At 43.7% G+C, this 23,818-nt stretch overlaps 4 protein-coding genes and 1 non-coding gene across 6 annotated transcripts; all 5 read left to right on the plus strand.

Moving 5' to 3' along the window:
• The first annotated feature begins 1,339 nt into the window (after window positions 1-1,339).
• Window positions 1,340-3,319, plus strand: plag1 (pleiomorphic adenoma gene 1). 2 transcript variants are annotated; one of them, XM_029255098.1, is made up of 2 exons: window positions 1,340-1,599; window positions 2,047-3,319. In XM_029255098.1, exons 1-2 carry the CDS (start codon window positions 1,340-1,342, stop codon window positions 3,317-3,319), a joined length of 1,533 nt encoding a protein of 510 aa, XP_029110931.1. The 2 variants fall into 2 exon arrangements, with proteins under 2 accessions (XP_029110931.1, XP_029110932.1); XM_029255099.1 differs by having other exon boundaries at window positions 1,435-1,507.
• A 7,952-nt stretch (window positions 3,320-11,271) lies between these two features.
• On the plus strand, window positions 11,272-12,597 carry mos (v-mos Moloney murine sarcoma viral oncogene homolog). Its single transcript, XM_018744287.2, has one exon. It carries the CDS (start codon window positions 11,355-11,357, stop codon window positions 12,381-12,383), a length of 1,029 nt encoding a protein of 342 aa, XP_018599803.2. The 5' UTR covers window positions 11,272-11,354; the 3' UTR covers window positions 12,384-12,597.
• Window positions 12,598-13,580: 983 nt separating this feature from the next.
• rps20 (ribosomal protein S20) lies at window positions 13,581-15,478 on the plus strand. Its single transcript, XM_018744279.2, has 4 exons — window positions 13,581-13,693; window positions 14,107-14,206; window positions 14,481-14,554; window positions 15,265-15,478. Exons 1-4 carry the CDS (start codon window positions 13,691-13,693, stop codon window positions 15,445-15,447), a joined length of 360 nt encoding a protein of 119 aa, XP_018599795.1. The 5' UTR covers window positions 13,581-13,690; the 3' UTR covers window positions 15,448-15,478.
• Window positions 14,337-14,404, plus strand: LOC114911336 (small nucleolar RNA U54). The gene has a single exon (XR_003797930.1). It is a non-coding gene; the product is annotated as a small nucleolar RNA U54 (small nucleolar RNA).
• An 894-nt stretch (window positions 15,479-16,372) lies between the features above and the next one.
• Window positions 16,373-23,398, plus strand: LOC108929622 (kinesin-like protein KIF20A). Its single transcript, XM_018744288.2, has 18 exons — window positions 16,373-16,736; window positions 16,931-17,026; window positions 17,108-17,227; window positions 17,387-17,525; window positions 17,623-17,807; window positions 18,130-18,220; window positions 18,311-18,490; window positions 18,745-18,856; window positions 18,950-19,012; window positions 19,105-19,251; window positions 20,209-20,374; window positions 20,847-21,026; window positions 21,100-21,239; window positions 21,556-21,721; window positions 21,815-21,944; window positions 22,113-22,183; window positions 22,577-22,696; window positions 23,086-23,398. The coding sequence occupies exons 1-18, from the start codon at window positions 16,581-16,583 to the stop codon at window positions 23,323-23,325; spliced, it is 2,502 nt and encodes an 833-aa protein (XP_018599804.1). The 5' UTR covers window positions 16,373-16,580; the 3' UTR covers window positions 23,326-23,398.
• Window positions 23,399-23,818: the final 420 nt, after the last annotated feature.

The following is a 23,818-nucleotide window of genomic DNA, read 5'->3' on the forward strand; positions in this document are numbered from 1 at the left end:
GCCATCGCCGGTGGAAAAATGCTGCAGAAGGATGTTTCCCAACTAGGATTATTGAACAGAAAGCCTTGTTGACACAAAGGAGCCACTTTTCCTCTTAAAATACTTCTGTAGTTGGCTGTACCATCCTATTTTCAGAGAATGTGTTGTGGATTAATTTGTTTATAATTTCCTGCAAATATGGACTAAATATAAACTGGATGCAAGGCTTTGAATGTGATTATCTTGGCTTCCTCAATGTGTAGGTACTGAAATGCGCAAACAATCAAAATCAGCAGTTTTAAGATTTGTGTTTTCAGGAATTGCATTTGTTGTCATACTGATATTTTAAATGAGCATTTCTAGGGTGAAATTAAACTTTTTTTTTTTTCCAGACTTGCGTTTGCATTTCTACAATACTCCTGTGTACCTATAGATCACTTTATATATAGTTGTTCAATTTCAATAACTTCTTGTTAAGCTGTTTGTTTTATCTCTATGTTAAGAACCTGTTGTTTTAGTGAACTAGTAGATTATCCTAAATGTTCTTTAATTTTTTTTTATGACAACTTCAATTTTCTAGTCTGAAAATAAAAACATATCTTTGACATCAGAGGTTTTGCTTTTAATGATTTATTGTAAACTTATAAAATCTGCACTCCCAAATGTTTTTTTTTCTTTAAAAAATCACAACCGACAACACAGCACTGATACTTGTTCTCCTTTTCTTCTTAGATTTGCAGCCATGGGAAGTACTTATGTTTGGTTCCCGACAAGTATATTTAGATGAGCAGATCAAAGACTAGCACCTGGCTTTACCATCAGGTATGGCTTACATGATGATATGTCTAGTAAGTTTTTTTTTTTTTTTTTTTTTTATACATACTGTATATATAATTATTACATTCATTTACAAGCAACATGATAATGGATCGCACTGTGCTGGAGTAGCGTGCCATCTAGACATGAGAAGATCATGACCCTGCTTTGAAGAGTTGGTGATGGATGGATGGATGGGTGGTTAGATGGATGGATGGATGGATACTTAATTGTGTGAATAACAGGCAGTCCTTTTTCTTACTATTAGCTTATAAAACCACAGAGAAAAGTCCCAGGTTGTGTGAAAAGTCATCCATCTCCATACTAATTGCTGCTGTAGTTCACGTATGAAATGACCAGTTGCCATATTATCGCTCTTAACACTGATAAATGTGACCATGTTTGTGTTTCTCTGCACATTCCCAAGCAGCACGGAGCCTGTGGTGTCAATCGTGTGAAACTGGAGAGCATCCCTGAAGACCGAAAAGCCTCCCGCGTCAGCCCAAGTCCCCCCGTCCCGCCCGCAGGCCTGCCCTAGGCCGCGATGGCCACGGTAATTCCTGGGGATTTAGACAGAGTCAAGGATACCCAGAAGGCCCCGGCGGCGGCCGCGGTGGTGGCGGGGAGGCGCAAGCGTGGCGAAGGCAAGCCTGGGAAGAACTTCCCCTGCCACCTGTGCGAGAAGGCCTTCAACAGCGTGGAAAAGCTGAAGGTGCACTCCTACTCGCACACCGGGGAGCGGCCCTACCGCTGCTCGCACCAAGACTGCCCCAAGGCCTTTGTTTCTAAGTACAAGCTGCTAAGGTACATCGGCCACGTCTGCGCCGAGCCGGTCGCTACACCTCAGTTTGCTCGTTTGTCTTCTGTGTCTTGAGTTAGGCTGCAGACAAAACAACCTTTAACGGTGAAAGTTGGTTTTGTAGGTGTCGTTTCTTCTCCTGGCACCAGGGTGAGTTTTGAAGTGTTTAGCGGCTGTAGTGGTGTGAAGGAAGGAGTATATGTGGAGAATTACAGCGGTGTACGCATTTGGTATTGACCCGTGGACTGATTTTCTTGCGTGTCCTTTTTTTTTTTTTTTTTTTCCCTCCCCTTTCAAAGGTAACGGAAATTTATTGGCACTGAATGGATGTGATGAGTTGCACGGAAGTTCATTTGAAAGCATTAAATCCACTGTGCATAACGTGTGTTTGAAAGAATAAGTGAAAGGCTTCTCTAATGTAACCGCTTACAGAAAAATGTCTCTGTTCGAAGGCATATGGCTACTCATTCTCCCGAGAAAACCCACAAGTGTAACTATTGTGAGAAAATGTTTCACCGCAAGGATCACCTGAAGAATCACCTGCACACGCACGACCCCAACAAGGAGGCGTTCTCCTGCGAGGAGTGCGGCAAGAGCTACAACACCAAGCTGGGCTTCAAGCGCCACCTGGCCCTGCACGCTGCCAACAGCGGCGACCTCACCTGCAAGGTGTGCCTGCAGACGTTCTCCAGCACAGGCGTCCTGCTGGAGCACCTGAAGGCCCACGCCGGCAAGTCGTCAGGCGGGACCAAAGAGAAGAAGCACCAGTGCGAGCACTGCGACCGCCGCTTCTACACGCGCAAGGACGTGCGGCGCCACATGGTGGTGCACACAGGCCGCAAGGACTTCCTGTGCCAGTACTGCGCGCAGCGCTTCGGCCGCAAAGATCACCTGACCCGTCACGTGAAGAAGAGCCACACGCAGGAGCTGCTCAGGGTGAAGTCGGAGCCCGTGGACCTCCTGGACCCGTTCTCCTGCGGCTTCCTGCCACCGGTCAAGGACGAGCTGCACGCGGTGCTGTCCGGAGAGCTCGCGCCCAAGTCGTTCGGCGGGGGACTGCAGCTCGGCGCCTACGGCCCGACGGGCGCCGAAGGCTCCCTGCTACAGATGGGGTCCGCGGCCCTGGCCCTAGGGCTGACATGCCCGCTGGATGATGAATCCCCTGTCCACCCTTCCCACCAGCACTCGCTGAAGTATCCACTCAGTTCTACCTCATACCCGGCGCCCGCGCCGGGAAAGGAACAGCCTCTGAAGGGAGAAATAGAGACCTACCTTATGGAACTGCAGAGCAACCTGCCGCCGTCGGCCGAAGACAGCCAGCCTTCCGCTTCCAAGCTGGACCTGGGTGCCCAGGTGGGGGCGCTGGACGAGACGGCGGAGGACGTCTCTCTGTCGAAGCTGTCGGCCGTGGCCCCCGCCGGCGACTCGTTGCCCTCCTCCTCCTCCTCCCTGGACTTCTCCCAGCTGTTCAACTTCCTTCCTCTGAACGGACCCCCCTATGGCCATTCGGGCCACGGCGTGGGGCTGGGCCTCAGCTATGCCCAGGAGGAGGCGCTCTCGCTCCCCCAGCTGGCCCCGCAGCCCCAGGAGCCCCCGGACCCCCGCAGCGGTGTCGGCTCCACCCTCCTCGGGCTGTCGTCCTCTTTTGCGTCCAGCCTGAACTCCACGCCCACCACCACCACCACCACCACCACGCTGCCCCGTTTCCACCAGGCCTTTCAGTGAGCGAGCGGGACGGCGCCACAAACAAACTAAATGTATGTATCTGCCAAACATGACTTCTTCTTGTCATTCAGTCTCTTATTTTTTGCATTTTACGAAGCCAGTAACATGTTCTGAAATGCATCTGTCTATACAAATATACAACACGCATGAGCGTCCATGTGAGGTGGGTGCACGTATGCGTGTGTGTACCTCTGTGTAAATTTACACATCTTTGTATGTTGGTGTATAGCTATTAACTTCAATATACATTGAAATACATATTTATACATGTATAGCAATTTAGTGAATAGAAATGTGGTTTGGCTCCACCAAATGGTACAGCCCATGCGTTTTGTATGACTCTTTTGAAGTTGCAAATAATTATTTCACGATCACGGAAGACCAGCATTGACCTTTATATAACATGGAAACACCCATTTCGACGGCTGATTTTTATTATGCAGCAGTGAATTCCATTGTCTTTAAAACATTTTTAAGATGTTTATTCAAAAGTGTTTTTTGACAGTAATCTGGTTGCAGTGATTTTTTCTTTCTTTTTTTTTTTTTTTTTTTTAATAGTTATTTTACCTCCATTTGAGTTCAGTCGTTAAATTTTACATATAGCACTTTTACTGAGGTCTAAAGTCCAGTTGAAGCTACAAGCTTTTTAGAATCATAAGGTACGGATAATGATGGCCCATATGATAGTATTTTTAGTACCTTTGAAACCAAAAACAAAGAAACGTGAGAGCCAAGTAGAATATTGTTTTGCTGTTCCTTTTTTGTTCCATATAATGCTGCTCTTGAGATATCATACCTGTAAAGTATAGGCTGAAATAAGGATACTGGTGACCTGCTTGTCAATACTGTCGTATCTCTGAACATAATGGTAATTTGAGCAGTCTGTCATCCTCTCCTCTTCCTCTCGTCCAATAAGATCATAGTTCACGTGTACGTTTAAAAAAAGCTGTTGTCTCCAAATATTTGGACCCTGCAAGCAGTTTGGGCGTATGTGTATTTCTGTGAGTGTGTATGTAGATATTTTTAGAGAAAGGCTGGCAGATATAATGAGAAGCATTGACTAATCCTACTACAGACTTTTTGGGAGTATCCAGAGGGTTGCAAAACGATAGTGGTTTGGCCTGTCTGTGGCTGTTCAGTTTACCTTTTTTTTTTTCTTTTATTTTATTTTATTTTGATTTTTTTTTTTTTCTGTGTGGGAATGTGTATTGAGTTTCATTCTTAGGTGTGTTGTGTGTCTGTGTGAATGAAGGACATTTGTGCTTACACACGCGGAAACGGTCACGGTGGAGCTGGCTTATTATAGCGCGCGTCTATATAAAACTTTGGGTGTTTGGGTAATGCCGCGGCCCGGAAAAGTGGCACACTCTAACAATAACTTGACCGCTGGAATGGCATTTGTGACACAAGGGAGATGTCTGAGCATTGGCCGCGGTGGGGCACAGTGCTTGCAAATACTGGAATGTTATGAATGTAATTTGATATTGTAAAATATGTCAATCAGCAGTAAAACACCAACACTTAGTTGATTCACAGGCACAAACTTAAAATTTTTCTTACTCTTGTTTTCTGTTAATGCTGTAAAGGAAAACACTTTAGGGATAACAGGTGCGCTAATGTACTATATTGTAATTCAACTTCTAAGTGGTCCGACACTTAAAATTCAAAGCATGAGCAAAAGAAAGCACTTTTCACACGTGATGATTTAACGTTGCAAACACATTTTTGAAACTAGTTACTTCCATATAGCACTTCTTTCCCCCAGTTGTGTTATTTAGGGAGTATATCCAAATGCGTCGGGGAACATGGGAAGTTGCCTAAGTGTGGCTGAGATTACCCCTGTCAGATAGCCTTTGGGAACCATATGCAATCAAAATATGCATTGGTGAAACAAAAACAAAAGACAGATGTAGTAACATACCGCAAAGAACCCAGCTGGAGCTCAAGGGAGCTCGTCGTGTTTAGATGGCAGAGTGTTGGCGGTCAGAAGTGAGACGGCTGCACTGATCGGGGTTAGGAGTTTGGAGCTGGCATCGCCTTCGTAGGGTTTTCAAGAGGCTTGGCGTGGTATGCAGTGTTGATTCATGTAAAAAAAAAAAAAAAAAAAAAAAGTATTTGAGTTTTCTGAGATTCCTTCAGATGCCGAGACAATGAAAGAAAATGAGTTACTTTATCGTGACATATTGCCTATTTATGCTAATATCATATCTGTGGTCACTTACAGGGTTTAGCTATTTTTTATTTATCTGGAATAGAACATGAACTTCTAGCACTGAAAAAAAAGGCTGCATTTGAAGCATTGGCATGAAGGATACAGTCAGTCTCTATTTTCACAGTAACAGTACTGGTCATTCAAGAACCAAATGACATTCCAACACTTTCTGTGCGAGATACTGTAATAGAAGAATCTGCCATCGAAGTGGGCGACGCAGTTTCTGCTCGACTCGGTTACCTTGAATCGACACTTGTGCCAGAGAATCAAGTGGTCTGGTCAAAACCCATTTGAAAAATGTCACTTAAATGTGTATAGCACTGTGTGTGTGTGTGTGTGTGTGTGTGTGTGTGTGTGTGTGTGTGTGTGTGTGTGTGTGAGAGAGAGAGAGAGAGAGAGAGAATTTGAAAAGTTGTCATTTTGCGTGATCCTTCGTCATTTTATAGCACTCAGAAATGGTTTTTGTTGCCAGAATGTTTTTTTTATGTCTGCATTTTAGCAGCGTGAGACTGAAGAAAAAGGAAAAAAAAAAAAAAAAAGACTGATGGTTAAATAGCAGAATTTCCATGTTTCTTCAGTTTTTTTTTTTAATGTCAGAGCTGTTCAGAACCCTGTCATGTGATGATAGGCATGTTTTACCCTACGTTACCGGTTTTCTCCTCCTGTCCGCTGTACGTTCAGTTCACGCCCGTTGCCAATGACTTTGCCTCGTATAAAGGGAGACGGTTTAACAGAACCTCACACACAACTCTGGACCTCATTCACTTTAACGCAGTGGCTCCAATGAAAAGCAACCAATCAGTCTTTGCAGATAGCGTTTTAAACAAGTGCAGGAATTTGGCAAAGGCGACTTCTTCACTTCGCCTCCTTTGTCTTTTCTGTTGCATCCCCCCCCCCCCCCCCCCCCCCCCTTTTGTTTAAAACACATCTACGCTGCATTGCAAATTTGCAAGATATTAATCATAAATGTGTAAGTTTTCCCTTCTAACGTTATTTCCACAACGTAATTACAATTTCATCAAAGTGCTTGTGCAGAAAGGCGGTGACACATATTGAACACTTTGAGAAAGAAAGCATGTATTTTGTTTAAATTCACTAGTGCAGTTCAACTGTCCCCGTCATGTGCGTTTGCTCTGATTGAATAATGTCTGATTTTTGTATTATTTAAGGAAGGAAAATTTGGCTTGGAGTAACTCCCTCTCTGAATTAGGCTTATTTTTGTGTATATTGCCTTTGTCACATACAGTACACCTGAATATTATCCGAATCAAGGTTATTTTTCCGTCTCTTTTTACAGTGATGCACTGACAAAACAAACGGTTGTCATGATCAGATTTGTGACGTCACTTGATTAACAGTGAAGATCACAGGCGATTTGTGACCATGCCTCACGCAATACTGATTGACAAGGCTGGAAGGGACACACACCTATTGCTAAAGATGATAACCATGAGTTTCATTCACCCAACATGCGCAAACATCTCAATTGTTTAATCACTTTAATGTGTATTGACCCAATTAAATTTTGCTCAAGTAGCTCATGCCTGCAAACTGGTGCAAATAAATATATATATTTTTTTATATATAAAAAATAAAATATTTTCCACATTTTTTGAGTGTTGCCTGAAGACAAAAAAAGCACACAGCAGTGCCAAGGTCACAAGTCGCTGTATTCTGTGTCCATTACTAAGCACTTTAGATGCTGTTTTCAAGCTCCAATTTTATAATCCCCTAGAAATTAAAATGAGGAAAAACAAGCTTTAAAATATAGGTTGCTCTTTCTTTCAACAAATTAAATCATAATTCCACATGAGCCACATCTTACATCATGCAGTAGAAAGCTTTGTTGAATGTCTTCTTTCTGTCCTCCTTGCTATTCTTATAAAGTGGGTTGGGAAATTGCTATAAAATTACCTTGAAGGTGGTTTTCACAAAAATTGCTTGCTAAGCCTGTATATTGGGCATATTTGAATTATAGCACTTTCTGAAATCAGATGCCTTTTGAGTTGTCCCATAATCATTTCTATTGTAAAAGAACCCTTATTATAAATGGTGTGTGCCTTTTTAGATGTTATATTTAGTTGTCTAGGAAAATGTTAACATGTGTATATACAATGCTAAAAAATCTCTATTTTTACTGGTACAGTTTTTACAGTGTTTTTACTATCAGAGTGTCATTTTTGCTTTACTTGCACAGAACTTCTGTGTCTCTCTTTGAAGGGGACAGATGTCCGTTCAAAAACCCCATATCCCACTTCTGGCACCACTGACATACATTATGGTGTTTGAGAATGGGATGTTTGCTGTTTTGCCTGAGTAATCCACCTGGTTTCACTGCTGATTGTGATTTCTGTCAAATTAATTTGGTTTTAGTCTCTAGAAAAACTGAATGCATGTCACACACTTCTGTAGCGATGAGTTCCCGACTGAAAGTCGCCTAACGTTAACTGTTAAAGTTCAACAGGTGGCACAGGGACACCACAGGTAGCGCTTGTGCCAGACCTCTCCTGGGCTATGAATTTGGACGTAGGTTTGAATCTTGCTCATCTTGTGTGGAGTTTACAGGTTCTCTCTGTGTTTGTACAGATTTCTTCCCACAATCCAAAGACATGTGTTTGGGGTACATTGGAGAATCTAAATTGCTATTAGTGTGTCTATCATAGCTCTGTGATGGACTGATGTGCCATCCACTGTGTACACCCTTTGTTTCCAGGATAGACTCTATACCACCATGACTTTGCACTGGACAAGCTGTTATTGATTATGGATGGATTGATAATTTTCAGTGATATTGCTAGAAAATGCCGGCTTTTTAGTATAAAGTGGTTATAATGTATATACATTACTTTATTCCTAATAAGTGAGTTACTTTGTGAACTAATTGGGTGTCCTGCTGTGTCCAACTCCGCTTCACAGTTGCGAACATGTAGTCTACCTTTTAATTAAAAGGTAATCATTTCCATAAATTCATTAAATACGATATCCGCAATTTCCTTGGGTAGGCATGTTCTGTCACGTTTACTGCAGGTCTCAGTGACAAGTCCCATGGCTTTCATGGTAAGGGAGGGTACAGAAGTGATTTTTACCATTGCCTTCTTCCATACATGTCTTTGGGTTGCAAACACGGGAAGAACATGTGAACTCTGCACCCCTTGAACCGGATTCGAACATACACGCAGCCAAACGAACAAGTCGGGAACTGCGAGGCACCAGCGTTTCCGTTGCATCGGTTTTATAATTGAGTAAAAATCCCAAAAAAGCGTATGAATAATCCTATGGTCTGCTGCAAGCAGTGGCAGCCCCCTGGAATCAGAGATCCTTCAGCGAGAGACACGGACCTTTAGCAAATCATGTCTACGTTCAGTATAAGCTTCGGTGGTACCAAGTGAACCATATTGAATGTGTATGTTAGAAACACTCCTGCAATATTTTGGTAATGGATCAAGCTGCTAATGTATTCTTCAGAAAAGCCCCTAATGGTGCTACAGACCTCTTATTTTCTTTTTTTTTTTTTTAACTTGTTATGTATTTTTATTTTTTTTTTCAAAGTATCAAATTAAGCTGAATGGACAGAGATTGTGCTTAGTTGTACCATATATTTTTGTACTGTGATTTGTGTGGTCTTTTATGGACTGATCTGTAATGTCACCAGACACCTACATGCACTTGAGAGGACATCCTGTTCCTGCTCTCCAACTCCTACCCCCCCACTCCCCCTCATTTTCCTACCGTGCTGCTGTTTGTCGAGGTAAACTGTAAGGAAGTTTCCCCCTCGAGAGCTAACACTCTGGACTGGACCATGAGGAGGCGAGAAGGAGTGAAAAGATGGTATTGCTTCCCTTAAGAGCTCATTAAAGCAAAAGACTGAAGGAGGAACATCAATCGACTGGGGAAGGGGGAGGGGGGGCGTCACTGACACTGACGTGTGTTCACGTTGGAGAGGATTGTGCATTGCAGAGCGAGCAATTGCATTCAGAGGGAAATTTTCATTCCAGCCTTTTAGTCGTCGTTCATCACATTTCAGCAAATGCCATCCTGTGATTATACACTTGTGTTGCTAATCATGTATATTTTACTTAAATTTTATTTTACAAACTACTGTTGTATTTGTATAAATATAGACAGAATAATTCATATATATTTGTGTATAAGCTGTGTAAAATAGAAATTAACGCTGCAGCTTTCGTAAACTTCCTAACATTTTACATCATCCAAAGAAACAGATTATTTATTGTCTGGCAAATAACAATTGTTTTCCCCCATACCACTTTGCTGCTATAAAACAGAGCTGCAGATTACAGCCTACAGTGTTATTACTGTGTAAACAGTATATGGAAAGTTCAATAAACATACAAGAAGTACTCGTTGTTCAGAATATTTCTTTACGTAAACATGTCTCGGATGCTCTAATTTCTGTTGCCGATAAGGTGCTGCGGTGAGATGTGTCTTAAATGATAGAGGCATGTGGTGCGGATATGTACAAAACGTCTTTAAAGAAAATTCGTCCAGTGGAATGAACCAGATTTTAGGTGATTTGACTGGCACATTCATGTCCTGCGATATTTATTAAATTTTGTGGACAATCGGAATTGTCTGTAAATTATTACACCCATTCCTCAAACTCCTTTAGGTAAACTCTTGTTAGGGGGGTTTGTAGGGAAAAAATGGTGATGCCTTAAATGAAAATGTCACATTAATTTGAAAAACCAAAATAACAGGTATTTTCTGTGATGAACTGGCGTCCCTTCCAAGGCGTACCCCCACCCAGTGCTTCCGGAATAGGCTCTGGGTTCACCACAATGCTGCTGAGGACAAGAGGCTATTGAAATTGGATGGAACAGGTATTTCACAGATGAAAATAACACCAACATATTCCATTATATTTGTATTACAATGTTGAGCTTGTCTGGTACAAAGCTGCTCCCTTTTGGACCCAAAGATTGCAGGTTCAAATCCCCCCCACCTCCAGCTGTAGTACCCTGAGCAAAGTACTTACCCTAAATCACTCCAGTAAAACTACAAGCTGTATAAATGGGTAAATAATTGTAACCTTAACATTATAAGCTGCTTCGGAGAAAAGTGTCAGCTAAATGAATAAATGCAAGTCTGACTACTTTGAGCCCGATGAGTGTCCAGTACAAGTGTACATACTGCACAGTTTGATCATAGTAAAATTCCAGTGCAGAAGTCACTTAATTGCTTAGAACAGCGTGCAACTGACATCCCAGTGGCAGTAGAAACACAACATAAATATTCATTTGGTCCCTCTAACATCGTCTTTAAAAGCGCAAAAGAGTGACTGGAACACTTCGAGCCCCCAGCATGGTAGGGAATCAGATCTTGAACCCACTCGCGTCCAGGACCCTTGCGCGCGCACGTCGAGCGATTAGAACGCGCGGACCACTAACGCGCGCTCCCTCCCGCTGTTTAGCGCATGTTTTATGACACCCGAAGAGAACATCTGTTCTCGTTCCGTGTTGAAATGTATTCGGCTAATAAACATCAGCTCACACTCGTTGTTATTAATCATGCTGGTTTTGTTGTGTTTTCGAGAAGCGTAACAGTTCATGACGCTAAAAGGTTCGCAGCGTGTGGGTCACGGTGCGCTATACGAGGCTCGAGGCCGCCGCGCGGTGTGGTCACGAGCCCGACCGACACACACCTACAGAAGACACGTGATTCGCTGCGCCGCTTAATTGCTTAATTGGGCCACAGAGCGCAATCAGCCAGGCGTCGCTCCTTCAGCTGCGGGGAAGGCGAAGAGGAAACGCGGAGCGCGTGGGGCTTCCCGCCACACTCACTGCCGCACGTCTCGCGCACACGATGCCCTCCCCGATCCCGGTGAGCCGCCTGCTGCCGCCCAGGGCCCTCGGGCCGTACCTGCACCTGGGCGCGTGCAGCAGCCCCATGGCGAAGCGCCACGGCCAGGAGAACGCGCTGCGCGTGCCCGAGCGGGCGCCGCTCGACGAGCCCGCGCCCTGGCCCCACAAAAAGGCGGCGTGGTCGTCCGCGGTGAACTGGCAGGAGCTGCGCGCCCTGCGGCCCATCGGCTCCGGCGGCTTCGGCTCCGTATACGAGGCGCGTTACTACGGCGAGACGGTGGCCGTGAAGAAGGTGAAGCGCAGCGCGCGCAACCGGCTCGCCTCGCGCCGCAGCTTCTGGAGCGAGCTGAACGCGGCGCACCTGCGCCACGAGAACATCGTGCGCATCATCGCGGCCACCACGTGCGCGCCCGCCAGCGAGGACAGCGTGGGCACCATCGTGATGGAGTACGCGGGCAGCGTCAGCCTGCAGAGCCTCATCTACTGCGCCGCGGAGGAGCTCCGCGTGGACAGGTGCCTCAAGTACGCGAAGGACATCGCGCGCGGGCTCTGCTTCCTGCACGCGCACTGCATCGCGCACCTGGACCTGAAGCCCGCCAACGTGCTCGTCGCTCCCGACGACGTGTGCAAGATCGTGGACTTCGGCTGCTCCCAGAAGCTGGAGCCCGCTGAGCACGTGTCCCCCGCGACCCCCCACATCGGGGGCACGTACACGCACCGAGCCCCGGAGCTGCTCCGGGGTCAGGAGGTCACGCTGAAGGCCGACGTGTACTCCTTCGCCATCACCTTCTGGCAGCTCCTCACCAGAGATGAGCCCTACGAGGGCGACAGGCAACCCGTGCTCTACGCCGTCGTGGCCTTCAACCTGCGGCCCGCGCTCACCGGCGACTTCTTCAAGTCCGGCCTGGGCCGGAGGTGCGAGGCCCTTCTGGGCAGATGCTGGCACGGAGATCCCGGCCGCAGACCCTGCTCAAATGAGCTCCTCGGCGAACTGGAAATTCTCCACCTGTCCGCCACGAAAGTGACTTAGCAGAGATTTCTTGAATGAACGAACCCAAAAAAAAGTGATCAACTTTGCACTTGAACTTCGAATGTCATTTTAGATTGTCCCTCCTCATAACCTGAGCGAAACCGTATTTTTTATTTTTTTCCCCCACTTGTGCCTAATAAGAGATGTGGAAAGAGAATCGAGCGAAGAACTTGAACTCAGCTGGCAGCTCAGGTGTTGGAAGGAAGGTACCCCCCCCCCCTTTTTTTTTTTTTTTTTTGACTAACCCCCTTTATTCCTTACTTTTACCCTAGATTGAGTTTTTGTTACATAAAAAAAACTGATGTACAGGGGAAGGGGATTCTGAGATCTTTCTCTTGGTAACAATGTAGTTAGCAGCACTTGCTATACATGTCTAAAGAATGTAAAACTTTTTCTGATGACTATATGGTGAAGATGTTTGAAAAGGACTGTCAGTGAACTATATTTGTTAAAACTGTATTCAGCTAATTGTATGAAGGCTTTTTATGTCCAAGTTCTTAGAAAAATTATTAAACAATTATTTTTATCTGCTGTTTCGGTGTTACTGCTCCTGCCAAAAAAGGTTACGCGTAAGTGCAATGAGTGGAACAAGTGTGTTAAACATGCAATTTCTGCACCCCTGACTCAACAGACCCTCCATCCAGAAGCTGAATTTGTTTAAAAGGTCATTTATATTGTTACTCTTGCATTAATAAATGAGTTGAACTAATAGGGGATTGACTTATAGTTTAGAATATTACTGTAGTGTAATATTCGTATTCTATGTGATGTTTCTTTTGGATTCAACATCAGGTTATGGAGAGTTTCATTTAGTATGGTTTTCAGAATAGCAGGAAATGCCCGTCTAAAAAATTTTTTTTTTTTTTTTTTTTTTTTTGACAAAATATGGAACGTCAGAGATGTATTGAAATGAATTATTGGAAGATTTCATAGTATGTGCAAATCAGTAGGACTGCGTACGGAGTTCTTCGAAGAGGTAACGCGGGTGTCAAACATTACCTGTAGATCTGACTCTGGACCAGTTTATATTATCTGTCCGAAGTCGAGACTGATTAAACTGCTGCTTATCCGCTGATTTTGGATCGGTTTTTTTTGTACCGATGCGGTAGTGACGTGGGGGTAACGCGATTGGCTTCTTGCCTCAGTGGAAAGGTCACAGAGTCCCCGTATGTTCAATTTATATATGATTCCAGGCCTACATCCTGTCCTTTTCAGGAAGATCTGCGTCGTAGGTGGCTGCCGATTTCCTGGCTCACCGCTGTTCGCCTTTAATTCTAAAGAATAAGTCGGTCAGGAATATTTAAAACATGGTAAGGATGTTAACTTCAGTCATTACTTTCGCTGCGAGCCTGGTTGTTAGAAGATTTAGGGAACAGGATGTCTAGCAAGAGAAAAGTCTTGTTTACATCCAGTCGCACGTGTCATAGACATTCTGTCTGAGTCTGACTGACTGACCGACCGAGACAGTGGTCGTAACAGTTTGGAAGGACATGCGATGCATCATTGGCTGATTATGTACAGTTGGGGTTTATTTTAGGGAATGAGCACGATATTGAATTCTTTACTTAAATGCTTTGTTATCGAAACAATGACGTTACAGCAGAGAGCTGTTAGCTATATTAGCTAATGCTAGTCGACCCAAACTGTCATGGTCGACGTTTGTCCCGAAGTTGTGCTGTTGTAATGTTTTAATTTATTTAAAGAGGATTTTGTCTATATGTAGGCATTTAAGGATACTGGCAAAGCCCCGGTGGAGGCTGAGGTGGCCATTCACCGCATCAGGATCACACTGACCAGCCGCAACGTGAAGTCTCTGGAGAAAGGTAAACTACTACTAGTAGTACAGTTTCATCATCATCATTTTCGTCCGCAATTTATCTAATATTCTCTAATGCTTGACATTGCAATTGTGTTTCTGCTGCTGTTAGACTTGGCACAGAGTTTATACGATGCTGGCTATGAGGAGAAAACTTGACACATGAGAAAAGCTGATTTTGTCTATACGCTATTCTGAGCCACCGACAACTGAAACTTTCTCTTTTTTTTTTTTTTGAAGCAGACATTGTTTTCTTAATTTTTTTTTTTTTTAACTTTCAGTCTGTGCAGATTTGATTCGTGGTGCCAAGGAGAAGAACCTGAAAGTGAAGGGGCCGGTCCGCATGCCAACCAAGGTACCCCGCAGTACCAGCACTGATCAGTGTTTTGCCCTGAACTTAAAGCTAGAGACTTGCATAAGATGGAAAGATTTACCTGGGGGAAAAAAATCTGTAGAAAACTGCCTTCCTATAGCAGATCACCGCTGGGATGAGCACTCCTGTTATTTCATTATACTTACATGTATTCATTTAGGTGACACTTTTTTTTTCCAAAACCACTTACAGTGTTTGGGTATTTCAAAGTCAAAAGTCACTCTACTTTATTGTCACTTTCCCAGTATGTTTAGAACATACATCGGAGTGAAATTGAGTTTCTCCTGGATCACGGTGTGACGGAGAACAAGATGTACTGTTACTACTACAGTACAATTTGCCGTAACTACTAAACTAACAACACTATGGAATAAAGTGTAGTACTTACAATTATTTACCCATTTATACAGCTGGGTAACTTTTTTTACTGAAGCAATTTTAGGGTAAATACCTTTGTTAAGGGTATTGCAGCCAAAGGTGGGAATCGAACCTGTAACCTTTGGGTTCAAAGGCAGTAGCTGGCAGTAAGTAGTCCACTTTTACGGTTGAACTGTTTGCTAGTATGTTACATGTAGTGTACATTCTAGAATCTAGTCCGATTTGTCTTTTGGGTTGATATAGTAAGCAGCGTAAATATGTGCATTTCAGTTTACTGAAGGGGTGCATTTGTAAATTGTTCATTTCCTTCCTAGACCCTGCGCATCACAACCAGGAAGACCCCCTGTGGCGAAGGTTCAAAAACCTGGGATCGTTTCCAAATGCGCATCCACAAGCGCCTAATTGATCTGCACAGTCCTTCTGAGATTGTCAAGCAGATCACCTCCATCAGCATTGAGCCTGGTGTTGAAGTTGAAGTTACCATTGCAGATGCATAACTGTTGTAATGCAATAAAGTTTGGAATGTGATGTTTTGTTGTGGTGTGAATGCTCAGTTTTGAATGTATCTGGAACAAAGATTGGGCTTTCTGAGCACCCAAAGCAAAAAGAGTCACTGGAAATTTAGCATTGATAAATCACATTTAGCAATATACAGAAGTTGGGATTGCACAAAGCTAAAGTGTACCATGTGTCTATGGTCTGCTGAAGTTAATAGTAATCACAATTTGAAGTGGTAGGACTGGTAGCTTATTTCAAAGACTTAAAAAAAAAAAAACTATATGGAAGTGTGCAGTTCTCCAGTTGAGAAGCTGGAGCATGTTATAAGTAGAAGTTTAGAGGACCTCACCTTCCTACCTCTACTTATATTTGGCAGCTCTGAAATAAGTATAGCCCCCTCTCTTTCAGTCAGGTGTTCCTGGTGGTGCCTTTATCCAAAACATTCAAGAATCTTTAGAAATACATCAGGCCTTGGGAAAGGGGCCATTTAAAGTGTTCTGTTGTGAAAGTATCCAATTATTAATCTAAACAATTAGTTCTATAGCCACCCTGGTACCATTGCAGCAATAAGTATCTTTGCTGTACTTATTTAAAACAAAATACACAAGTTCAGCAATAACTCCTGACCACTTTTGATCATTATATATTTTATTTATAAAAGAAAGTTACATGGGAACTGGTTATTCTCAGTTCCTGTTCAGTTGCTAGGAGACAGAGACAGCCATTGGGCCCCACCCTCTTGCCCAGGTGGTCTCTTCCAATTAAACACATCACCTGAGTTTGGCTAATTAGGAAAAAGTCAAATGAACACAGCAGCATGAGCATATCTTGATGTTTCAGTGAAAACCAGGGATATCTTTAAAGAAACCAAGAGAAAGGGCTAGTTTTTGTTTTTAAATGTACATATATCTTAACTTCTTCATTTTCAAATCTCACCTCATCTACTTGCCTTTTACAGCAGCACAGATAACTAAGTTGCAGAACTTTAAAAGTCTCCTCTTTAGATTATATTAAGTGGGGGAGTTAAACATTTTCTGACTTTTATTTTTTAAATAGATTAAGTTATTTTTTTTTAGCTTATTTGACACAGCAGTGCTCCTGTAGGTTAGTTGGGCTGTTAGCGCACACCGGGATGTCCACCCTCATCGACCTCACAGACGAATGCACAGTTCTTGTCCATCCGGACCTGGAGGCTATGCAGTCCACATGTAACGGCCTCCACCCGGGCCACCTGCACGATGGCTTGCTGTCAGAGCTCTCCACCATCTCCTCCATCGTTTCAGCACAGGTAGCCTGTTCTCATGCCATGTCCTTAACCATCCACTTCTGCACTAGAAGTTTCACATCTTCTAAAAGATGTAGTTTCCCCCACCGGTTTCTGTTTCTGAAGCAGAGAACGTGACCTGTTGTCTGCATGTACCTGCTCATAGAGATTCAAAAAGATCATGTCAGGCTTCCACCTGATCTCTCATGTCTTTTCAGAGTGATCCAAGTAGCTGCTCAGAACAGCAGCAACTGAAGGTCTACCTAAGGGTAAGACCCTTTTCCAAAGAGGAGCTGTCTTCTGATGAAGACCAGGTAATTATGGAATCTGATGTATGGATTGTCTCTAATCCTAAGGAAGAGCCTATTGTTTCACATTCCTGTGATCTCCTTCAGGGATGTATAGTGTTGGAGAACACCAAAACTGTTTTGTTACAAGCGCCGAAAGGTTCAGCCACCCTGAAGAGCAGTGAGAAGGGCGTTGGACAGGCCTTGCATAAGTTTTCCTTCTCCAAGGTTAGGGTTCTTTGTCCTTTTCTGGGTTTGCTTTTTTTATTTCAAATAAACATTTAACCTTTGATGCTTGGAGTCTTTTCTCCTCATAAATGTATGGGTATTTATACTTTGCCTGGGAATGTACTTAACTGTGCATTTTGAACAAAATCATCTGTCTAGATCTTTGGGCCTGACACTAATCAGGGCAGGTTCTTTGAGGGCACCATAAAAGCTCAGGTGCTTGACTACCTGGAAGGAAAAAACGCACTCGTTTTCACCTATGGGGTCACCAACGCAGGGAAGACTTACACGATTCAAGGTAAGATCAATATATTCACTAATCTGCACACATTCGGGCCTATGAATTTGACTTTGCAAGACCTAAGTGTGTAAATGTGCATTTCTACAAATTGCAGGATCCCAGAAAGACCCTGGAATTTTGCCACAAGCACTAGACGTGATCTTTTATCATGTGAAGGGGAAGCAGTATGACCAAATGGACTTGAAGCCCTATCTCAGCTGCGACGTCCAATATCTCAATCCAGATGAGGTCAAACAGGAGAGAAGTGCTAAAGCAGCAATCTTGTCATTGCTGAAGGAGGTGAGGGTTTAGACTGCAGTGTAGCTCCAGGCTTATCATAATGTACCTTTTGACTCCCAGATGGTTCCTCTGAGGACAACTGGGCTGCAAAATAGTGGCGTGAGTAACGGGTTGTGAACTTAAATTAAACACTGCTATTAGAAATTGACATCGCTCTTCAAGGTGAAGCAAAAGCGTTCTTGAAGTTCTTGCAGGTTGTTTGATGGGTGGCAACATATTACTTCCACATAAATGGAGTAATATGGGAAGTTCTAGCTTTGAGGTGCAATGTCAGACCAAGGTTACCTGGTGGTGGTGTTTTAACAGTGGTCCTACTCCACAGGAAAATGACCAATATTCAAAAAGTTCTTCCAGCACATCAGCATCTTATCCCTCCAGCCTGTCCTTTTCTTCGGTTTCCTACGACCAAACCGGTAATGTGCATTAAACTCTAAGGGCTGTTTAATGGGTGCTGAGTAGGGTTTCATTTTTGAGTTGTCACCTCCCTTTGTCTTTCCAACCAGCAGACTCAACGGACACAGCTGCTGATAGAGAGAGACTCCGCTTTGCTGTGTGGGTCTCCTTCTACGAGATATACAACGAGTGTGTGTATGACCTCCTGCAGCCCCTTCCATCTGGCAAGGCCAGGAAACGGGGTGCACTGAGGGTCTGTGAGGACAGTTCAGGAAACTCGTACATTCGAGGTAAGTGTTGTAAGAACATGGTAAGAGGAGTGTGAAATTTCTACTTCAACACATTTGGAGCCACTAGAGGGAGCAGCACAGCTTTTTTTTTTTTTTTTTTTTTTTTTCCCTCTTCTCTCCTCCCCGGCCCCAGGTGTGTGTGTGTGTGTGTGTGTGTGTGTGTGTGTGTGTGTGTGTGGTGGAGGGACGTATTCAATTTAAAATTTGAAAGCAGTAAGTACTCGGAGCAATTTAACTGACAATTTCCCTGTTAGATTTAAGATGGATCAATGTTCATAACTCGGAAGAAGCTTGCAAAATTTTGAAAGTTGGTAATAAGAACAGAAGTGCTGCTTCAACCAAGATGAATCAGTCTTCAAGCAGAAGGTAACTTATACAAGAAATCTCTACTCCTTTTAAGAGTAGATTCACTTGAATGGAAACATTTGGCTAATTTATTCCTTTTTTTGGGGCAATAAGCCACAGTATATTCACCATCAAACTCCTGAAAATTGATGGAACTGAGGTCCAGAGGGTAACAGAGTAAGTGTGTAACTGCCCCTATACCTTATTAGCTTACTGTTTCTGTTGAGGAAAAACTCCAAACTAAACACGAACCGCCTTCTTTGGAACAGGTTGTCGCTCTGTGACTTGGCTGGTTCTGAAAGATGCAACAAGACCAAGACTTTTGGCGAGCGTCTCAAGGAAGCGGGAAACATCAACAACTCCCTGCTCATACTGGGGAAGTGCATTGCGGCTCTGCGCCACAACCAAAGTGACAGGTAGAGAGTGCCACCAAGTGCGACCAAAGCCATTCAATCAGGGGACCCCTGTTCTGTTTGAGGGCCCAGTCTGAGACTCTTCCATGAGTCACCCTGTTAAAGCTGCACTGATATTACATGTCGGTGATACTTTGTACATGTCCACTTAAGTGGTCACAAGCAAGTAACATTTTTTTTTCCCCCATGTAAACATCTACACCTACTTTACTCTTAGTGTCTAGATCTGTAAGCAAAATTAAGATATTACCTCATGTGGTGTAAGGGTACAGTACAGGCAGTCCTCGGGATACAAACATCCGACTTGCATACAACCCGTAGTTACAAACCACCCCCTGTAAAGCCTACTATATTAAAAATTCGAGCTACATACAATGGTTCGTAATAAACGGGCCCAGCTTTGCAACACACATCAAAACATTACGTGTCCAACAGCGGTTCATCGGCTCGTGAACCCAAGGTAGGATCAAGACGTCTTTCTTTTCAGTCGGCCTACGTTGCTGTTAAGTGTCTCATCTGTTACTGTATTTGAATTTTTTTGTTTTACCCTCCTAACAATGGCAAAAAAGCTTAAATGAGATGCAAGTGATGGTGATGCATCAAAGAACAGGAAAGCAATCACGACTGAAACTAAAGTAGAAATAAAGCGATTGGGGAAAAACTTGAAACGAACATTGGAAAAGTAAACGTTAAATTTTTAATACTTACACACACACACACATTCTCTCTGTCTATTATAAAAACAGTAGTTATTGCATTAGAAATGTTTTGCTGTATCTGGAAGTGTTTCTTTAATGTTTTTTATGCATAGAAAGTACTTGATATACTAAGACAAACATTTGACTGATGATAGACAGACTTAGGAACGGAACTCGTTCATAACCTGGGGACTGTCTGTAATGTTACTAGTGCCAATTCTGGAATGATGGAGGTTCTTACAATCTTCTGCTCTTTTTTTAGAATGAAGAATAACTACATCCCTTTTCGTGAGAGCAAGCTGACCCGCCTCTTTCAGTCCATTTTTTGCGGGAAGGGCGTAGCATCCATGATTGTCAACGTCAACCAGTGTGCCTCCACCTATGATGAAACTCTTCACGTTATGAAGTTTTCTGCTGTAGCCAAGCAGGTCTTTTTCAGAAATGTTCACTTCAGTCCTGCTTTGGAGAACACGCAGTAGCCAATTTCTTGGTTTATGGGATTTATTGATAACCACTTTGATTTTTAAATCACTGATTCTCGTTTCTGGTCCTGATGACCCCATGCTTGATTTTTTTTTTTTTTTTTTTTGTTCGTTCCACCTCTACTTGCTTGATCCTTTAGAGCACTTAATGAGGGCTTTTTTTCACATTTGTAAGTTGTGGAACCTGTGTACTTTAACAAATGTGATTTCCTTCCACATTTCAATTGGCCAGTTAATTTTGGATCAACACAGCTAATTTAAATATTGTCTGTTGTAATGGGTGTTGCCCTCTCACAAGTGTCAATCACCAGTGAGAACTTGCCATGACTTGAGGTAACTTGCCATTAAATCTGCTTCTAATAATGCAAATCCAATGCTGTAGTCCCCTTCACCTTTCCTCATTAGGAATGTCTGTCAGGTTGTCCAGATCATCCCCCCAAAGTCCTTGGAGAGTCTGGCCCCCAGACTGGTGGGCAAGGATGGGAAGCCTCTACTGAGAAATGGAGTTATTGACACAGAGGCCTTGGACAGCTACCTGGAAGAGGAGGAGCTCTTGGATGAGGAGGATGAAGAGGACATGTCTATCCTGCCCCAAGAGGTATTGCCTGGCCCACTTTGCCTATAACAAAGGTTTCTGTGACTGAGCTCGGATTGATCGCTTCTTACTTCAGGACCTCCTGAACATCATCGAAAGCCTGAAGGAGAAGCTTCTGGCAGAGCGGCGCAGAAACCTGGTGCAGGAGATCGAGATCCGCAAGGAGATGGGTGACGCCATGCTGCAGCAGCTGATGGAAAGCGAGGAGCTGCGGAGGTGAGGTCTGATGTTCCTGAAATGGCTCCTTTCTCTGCTGGGACCTTCTTCCAAACAGCTGCTCCTTGCCAGCACAGCTGGAGATGTGTAGCACCTGCAGGCTGTTCCATCAGATTGCTGAATGAAATTTTGGTTGTTGACTTCATCTCCAGAGTTACAGCTTTAGTCTGACATTTCATGATCTTGTGTCCATGAACAACTTGGACACATGAGGCGGCTTTCTGTCTGGGATTTGAACTTAGCGAAATTCTCAACATGCAAACAGCTATTGGTGTGTGTATAAAACTAACCCCCACCACACCCAATGCACCAACAGCCGTCAAATGGCTGAGCTCAAGGAGAGCTATCAGGAGAAGCTGGAGAACACATTTGAGCTCTACAAGGATGCGCTCAAGGAGCACGCCTACCAGTGTGCCCTGGAGCGTGTCGGAGAGGAGTATGTGCCCATGGACGAATTCATTGCTGAGCAGGAGAAAGTGGAGGTATACCTAGCACTGCCATGGCTACAGCTTTCCTGGTTGGCCTTGAGTTCAGGGTTTTCAGTCTGCTGCTTGTACCTCCTACATGTGCTTTAGGAGTTGAAGACAAAGCTGTTGGTGGTTGAGCAGAGGATGCAGGGTTTTCCCCAGCCCTTCCCAGCTATACTTACTTTGGAAAAGGCCTGTCAGTGTCCCTCAGACCCCCTTGTCCAGGAGTCTCTCACAGGTACTCTACACATTTGTGGTCCATATGCTTGGGAAGAAGATGGACATGAAGGTTCTGCTTTCCAGGAATGTTTAAAAGCAGTTACTTTATTGACTTGTAATCCAGGACTGCTTTTTTCTGGTTTTTTTTTTTTTCTCCCCTCTCCTTCCCCCATGCTGCTCTTTGTAGATCGAGAGAGTTACGAAGCTTTATACGAGGCCAAATGTGCCGCTGAGCAGCTGTGTGAAGCCAGAGAGAAGGTACATCTGGTCTTGACTTGATATGTGGTGTAAAATTCCCCCCCCCCCCCCAGTTTATTTTTATAGAGCTCTGTCACACAGTGACACAGAGCACTTTAGCACAGGCATAAAGCAAGAAAAACAGATAGAAACAAAGAAGAGTCAACTAATGGCTACCATAATGAAGAACTTATAGAGCTAAGTATACCTGCTGGCCACTGGGGAAAGGAACAAAAACTCCCAACTGAAGGTTGAGGGAGGAGAGAACCTCTGGGGGTCCATGGGCCAGTGGTTGCCCACCCCTCCTGGGCATTCTAGGAAGTAATAATTGTAAGCCAGTATGTAACAATGATACATGCATGGAAATTTATTACTATATATTATATGCGCTACATGCAAGTTTTTCTGCCCCAGACTATTAAGTCCTTGGAAAAGCGGGTTAAGGAGCTGAACGAAACCCTGCAAGAGGCAGGGGAAAGCTTCATGGAGAAGGTGGATGAAATTGAGAAACTGGAGAGGAAGCTTGCTGACAAGGTAGGCGAGAATTTCTGCAATTCCATCGCAAGATGTTTTGAGATACTTGAATGTTGAGAGGGATTCAGTAGCTCTGAGAGAGACAGGGAGCTTATTCAACTGCTCTTGTTGGACTCTTTCAACATACTGCATTGTTCTGCCCCAAATGTAAAGCTTTTATTTCAGTCATGTACACTGCTTATGCCCTGTTATAGAAAATGAAAAGATCAACAATGGTTGATGCAGAGAGGAATCCAAATCAGTTATACTGCTGTGTTGGTTCATTTGTATAAGCAAATGGCACCTCTACTCTTATCCATCAATATGGATTCTAATAGTAAAACTTGGTTCCTGTTTTTGAGCTTTAGATCATTCTTTCCTTATGTTCCCCCTCCCATCATCCTGGACAGGGCCATGAGGTTGAGGTGTTGAGAAAAGAGCTGGAGGAGAAGGACAGGCTGGTAATCTTCTTGACCAAGGAGAAAGCTGAGTCTTCCCAGGAGTCCCCATCCAAAGGGAAGGTTAAGAAGGGTCTTCTGGCTAACATTAAGGAATCTGTCACTTCCCCCAGGAAAGGGGCCCTTGGAAGAACCCTGAGGAAATCTGTTAGGACTGCTCCCATGTCTCTGAAGAAGAAGCCAATGAACTGAAGTTGACTCATTCTGTTATGTTTAAATGCTTTTAATTGTTCTAAATGTATTAATAAATCCTACTTTAAATTGTCATTTTTAGGAACTTATTTAATGGCCCTTGGTTCAGGGCAGCTTTTAGGAAGGGAGATGTTCACTCGGGCACAGCAGCATAAGTCTGAACTTGGCAGTGGAGGCTCCATTTGGGGCAACATCACCGTTCATCACATGTGACTGGAACACTGGAGTCCTGAATGAAGCGTTAATGTAGTGGTTGAGGCACTGTAGTCATACTGGTTCAGCTTTTATTTGTTCATTGAGCTGATGTTGGGTTTATATGCTAAACTAATGGATGATTTGCCTATTTACACAGCAAAGCATTTTAGTGTAAGCACTATACCTTGACCAATTGTACTACAGCAGTGGTCTAGATGAACCCAAGACTTTGGACTGCAGTTACTTTCACCACAGCTACCTGCTGCCTCTAATTAGCTAGAACTTTCCTTTCTACCCT

Source organism: Scleropages formosus, chromosome 9 (assembly GCF_900964775.1).
Source record: "Scleropages formosus chromosome 9, fSclFor1.1, whole genome shotgun sequence".
NCBI classification, from domain to species: domain Eukaryota; kingdom Metazoa; phylum Chordata; class Actinopteri; order Osteoglossiformes; family Osteoglossidae; genus Scleropages; species Scleropages formosus.

Bases quoted from the DNA above. Each gene is read 5' to 3' on its own strand.
- rps20 (XM_018744279.2), top strand. The intron at 14,207-14,480 runs GTAAACTACTAC...TTTAACTTTCAG, and splicing joins CGTGAAGTCTCTGGAGAAAG to TCTGTGCAGATTTGATTCGT. The intron at 14,555-15,264 runs GTACCCCGCAGT...TTTCCTTCCTAG, and splicing joins CGGTCCGCATGCCAACCAAG to ACCCTGCGCATCACAACCAG.
- mos (XM_018744287.2), top strand. From the start codon at position 11,355: ATGCCCTCCCCGATCCCGGTGAGCCGCCTGCTGCCGCCCAGGGCCCTC.
- LOC108929622 (XM_018744288.2), top strand. From the start codon at position 16,581: ATGTCCACCCTCATCGACCTCACAGACGAATGCACAGTTCTTGTCCAT. The intron at 21,240-21,555 runs GTGAGGTCTGAT...ATGCACCAACAG, and splicing joins GAAAGCGAGGAGCTGCGGAG to CCGTCAAATGGCTGAGCTCA. The intron at 21,722-21,814 runs GTATACCTAGCA...CATGTGCTTTAG, and splicing joins CTGAGCAGGAGAAAGTGGAG to GAGTTGAAGACAAAGCTGTT.
- plag1 (XM_029255098.1), top strand. From the start codon at position 1,340: ATGGCCACGGTAATTCCTGGGGATTTAGACAGAGTCAAGGATACCCAG. The intron at 1,600-2,046 runs GTACATCGGCCA...CTCTGTTCGAAG, and splicing joins TCTAAGTACAAGCTGCTAAG to GCATATGGCTACTCATTCTC.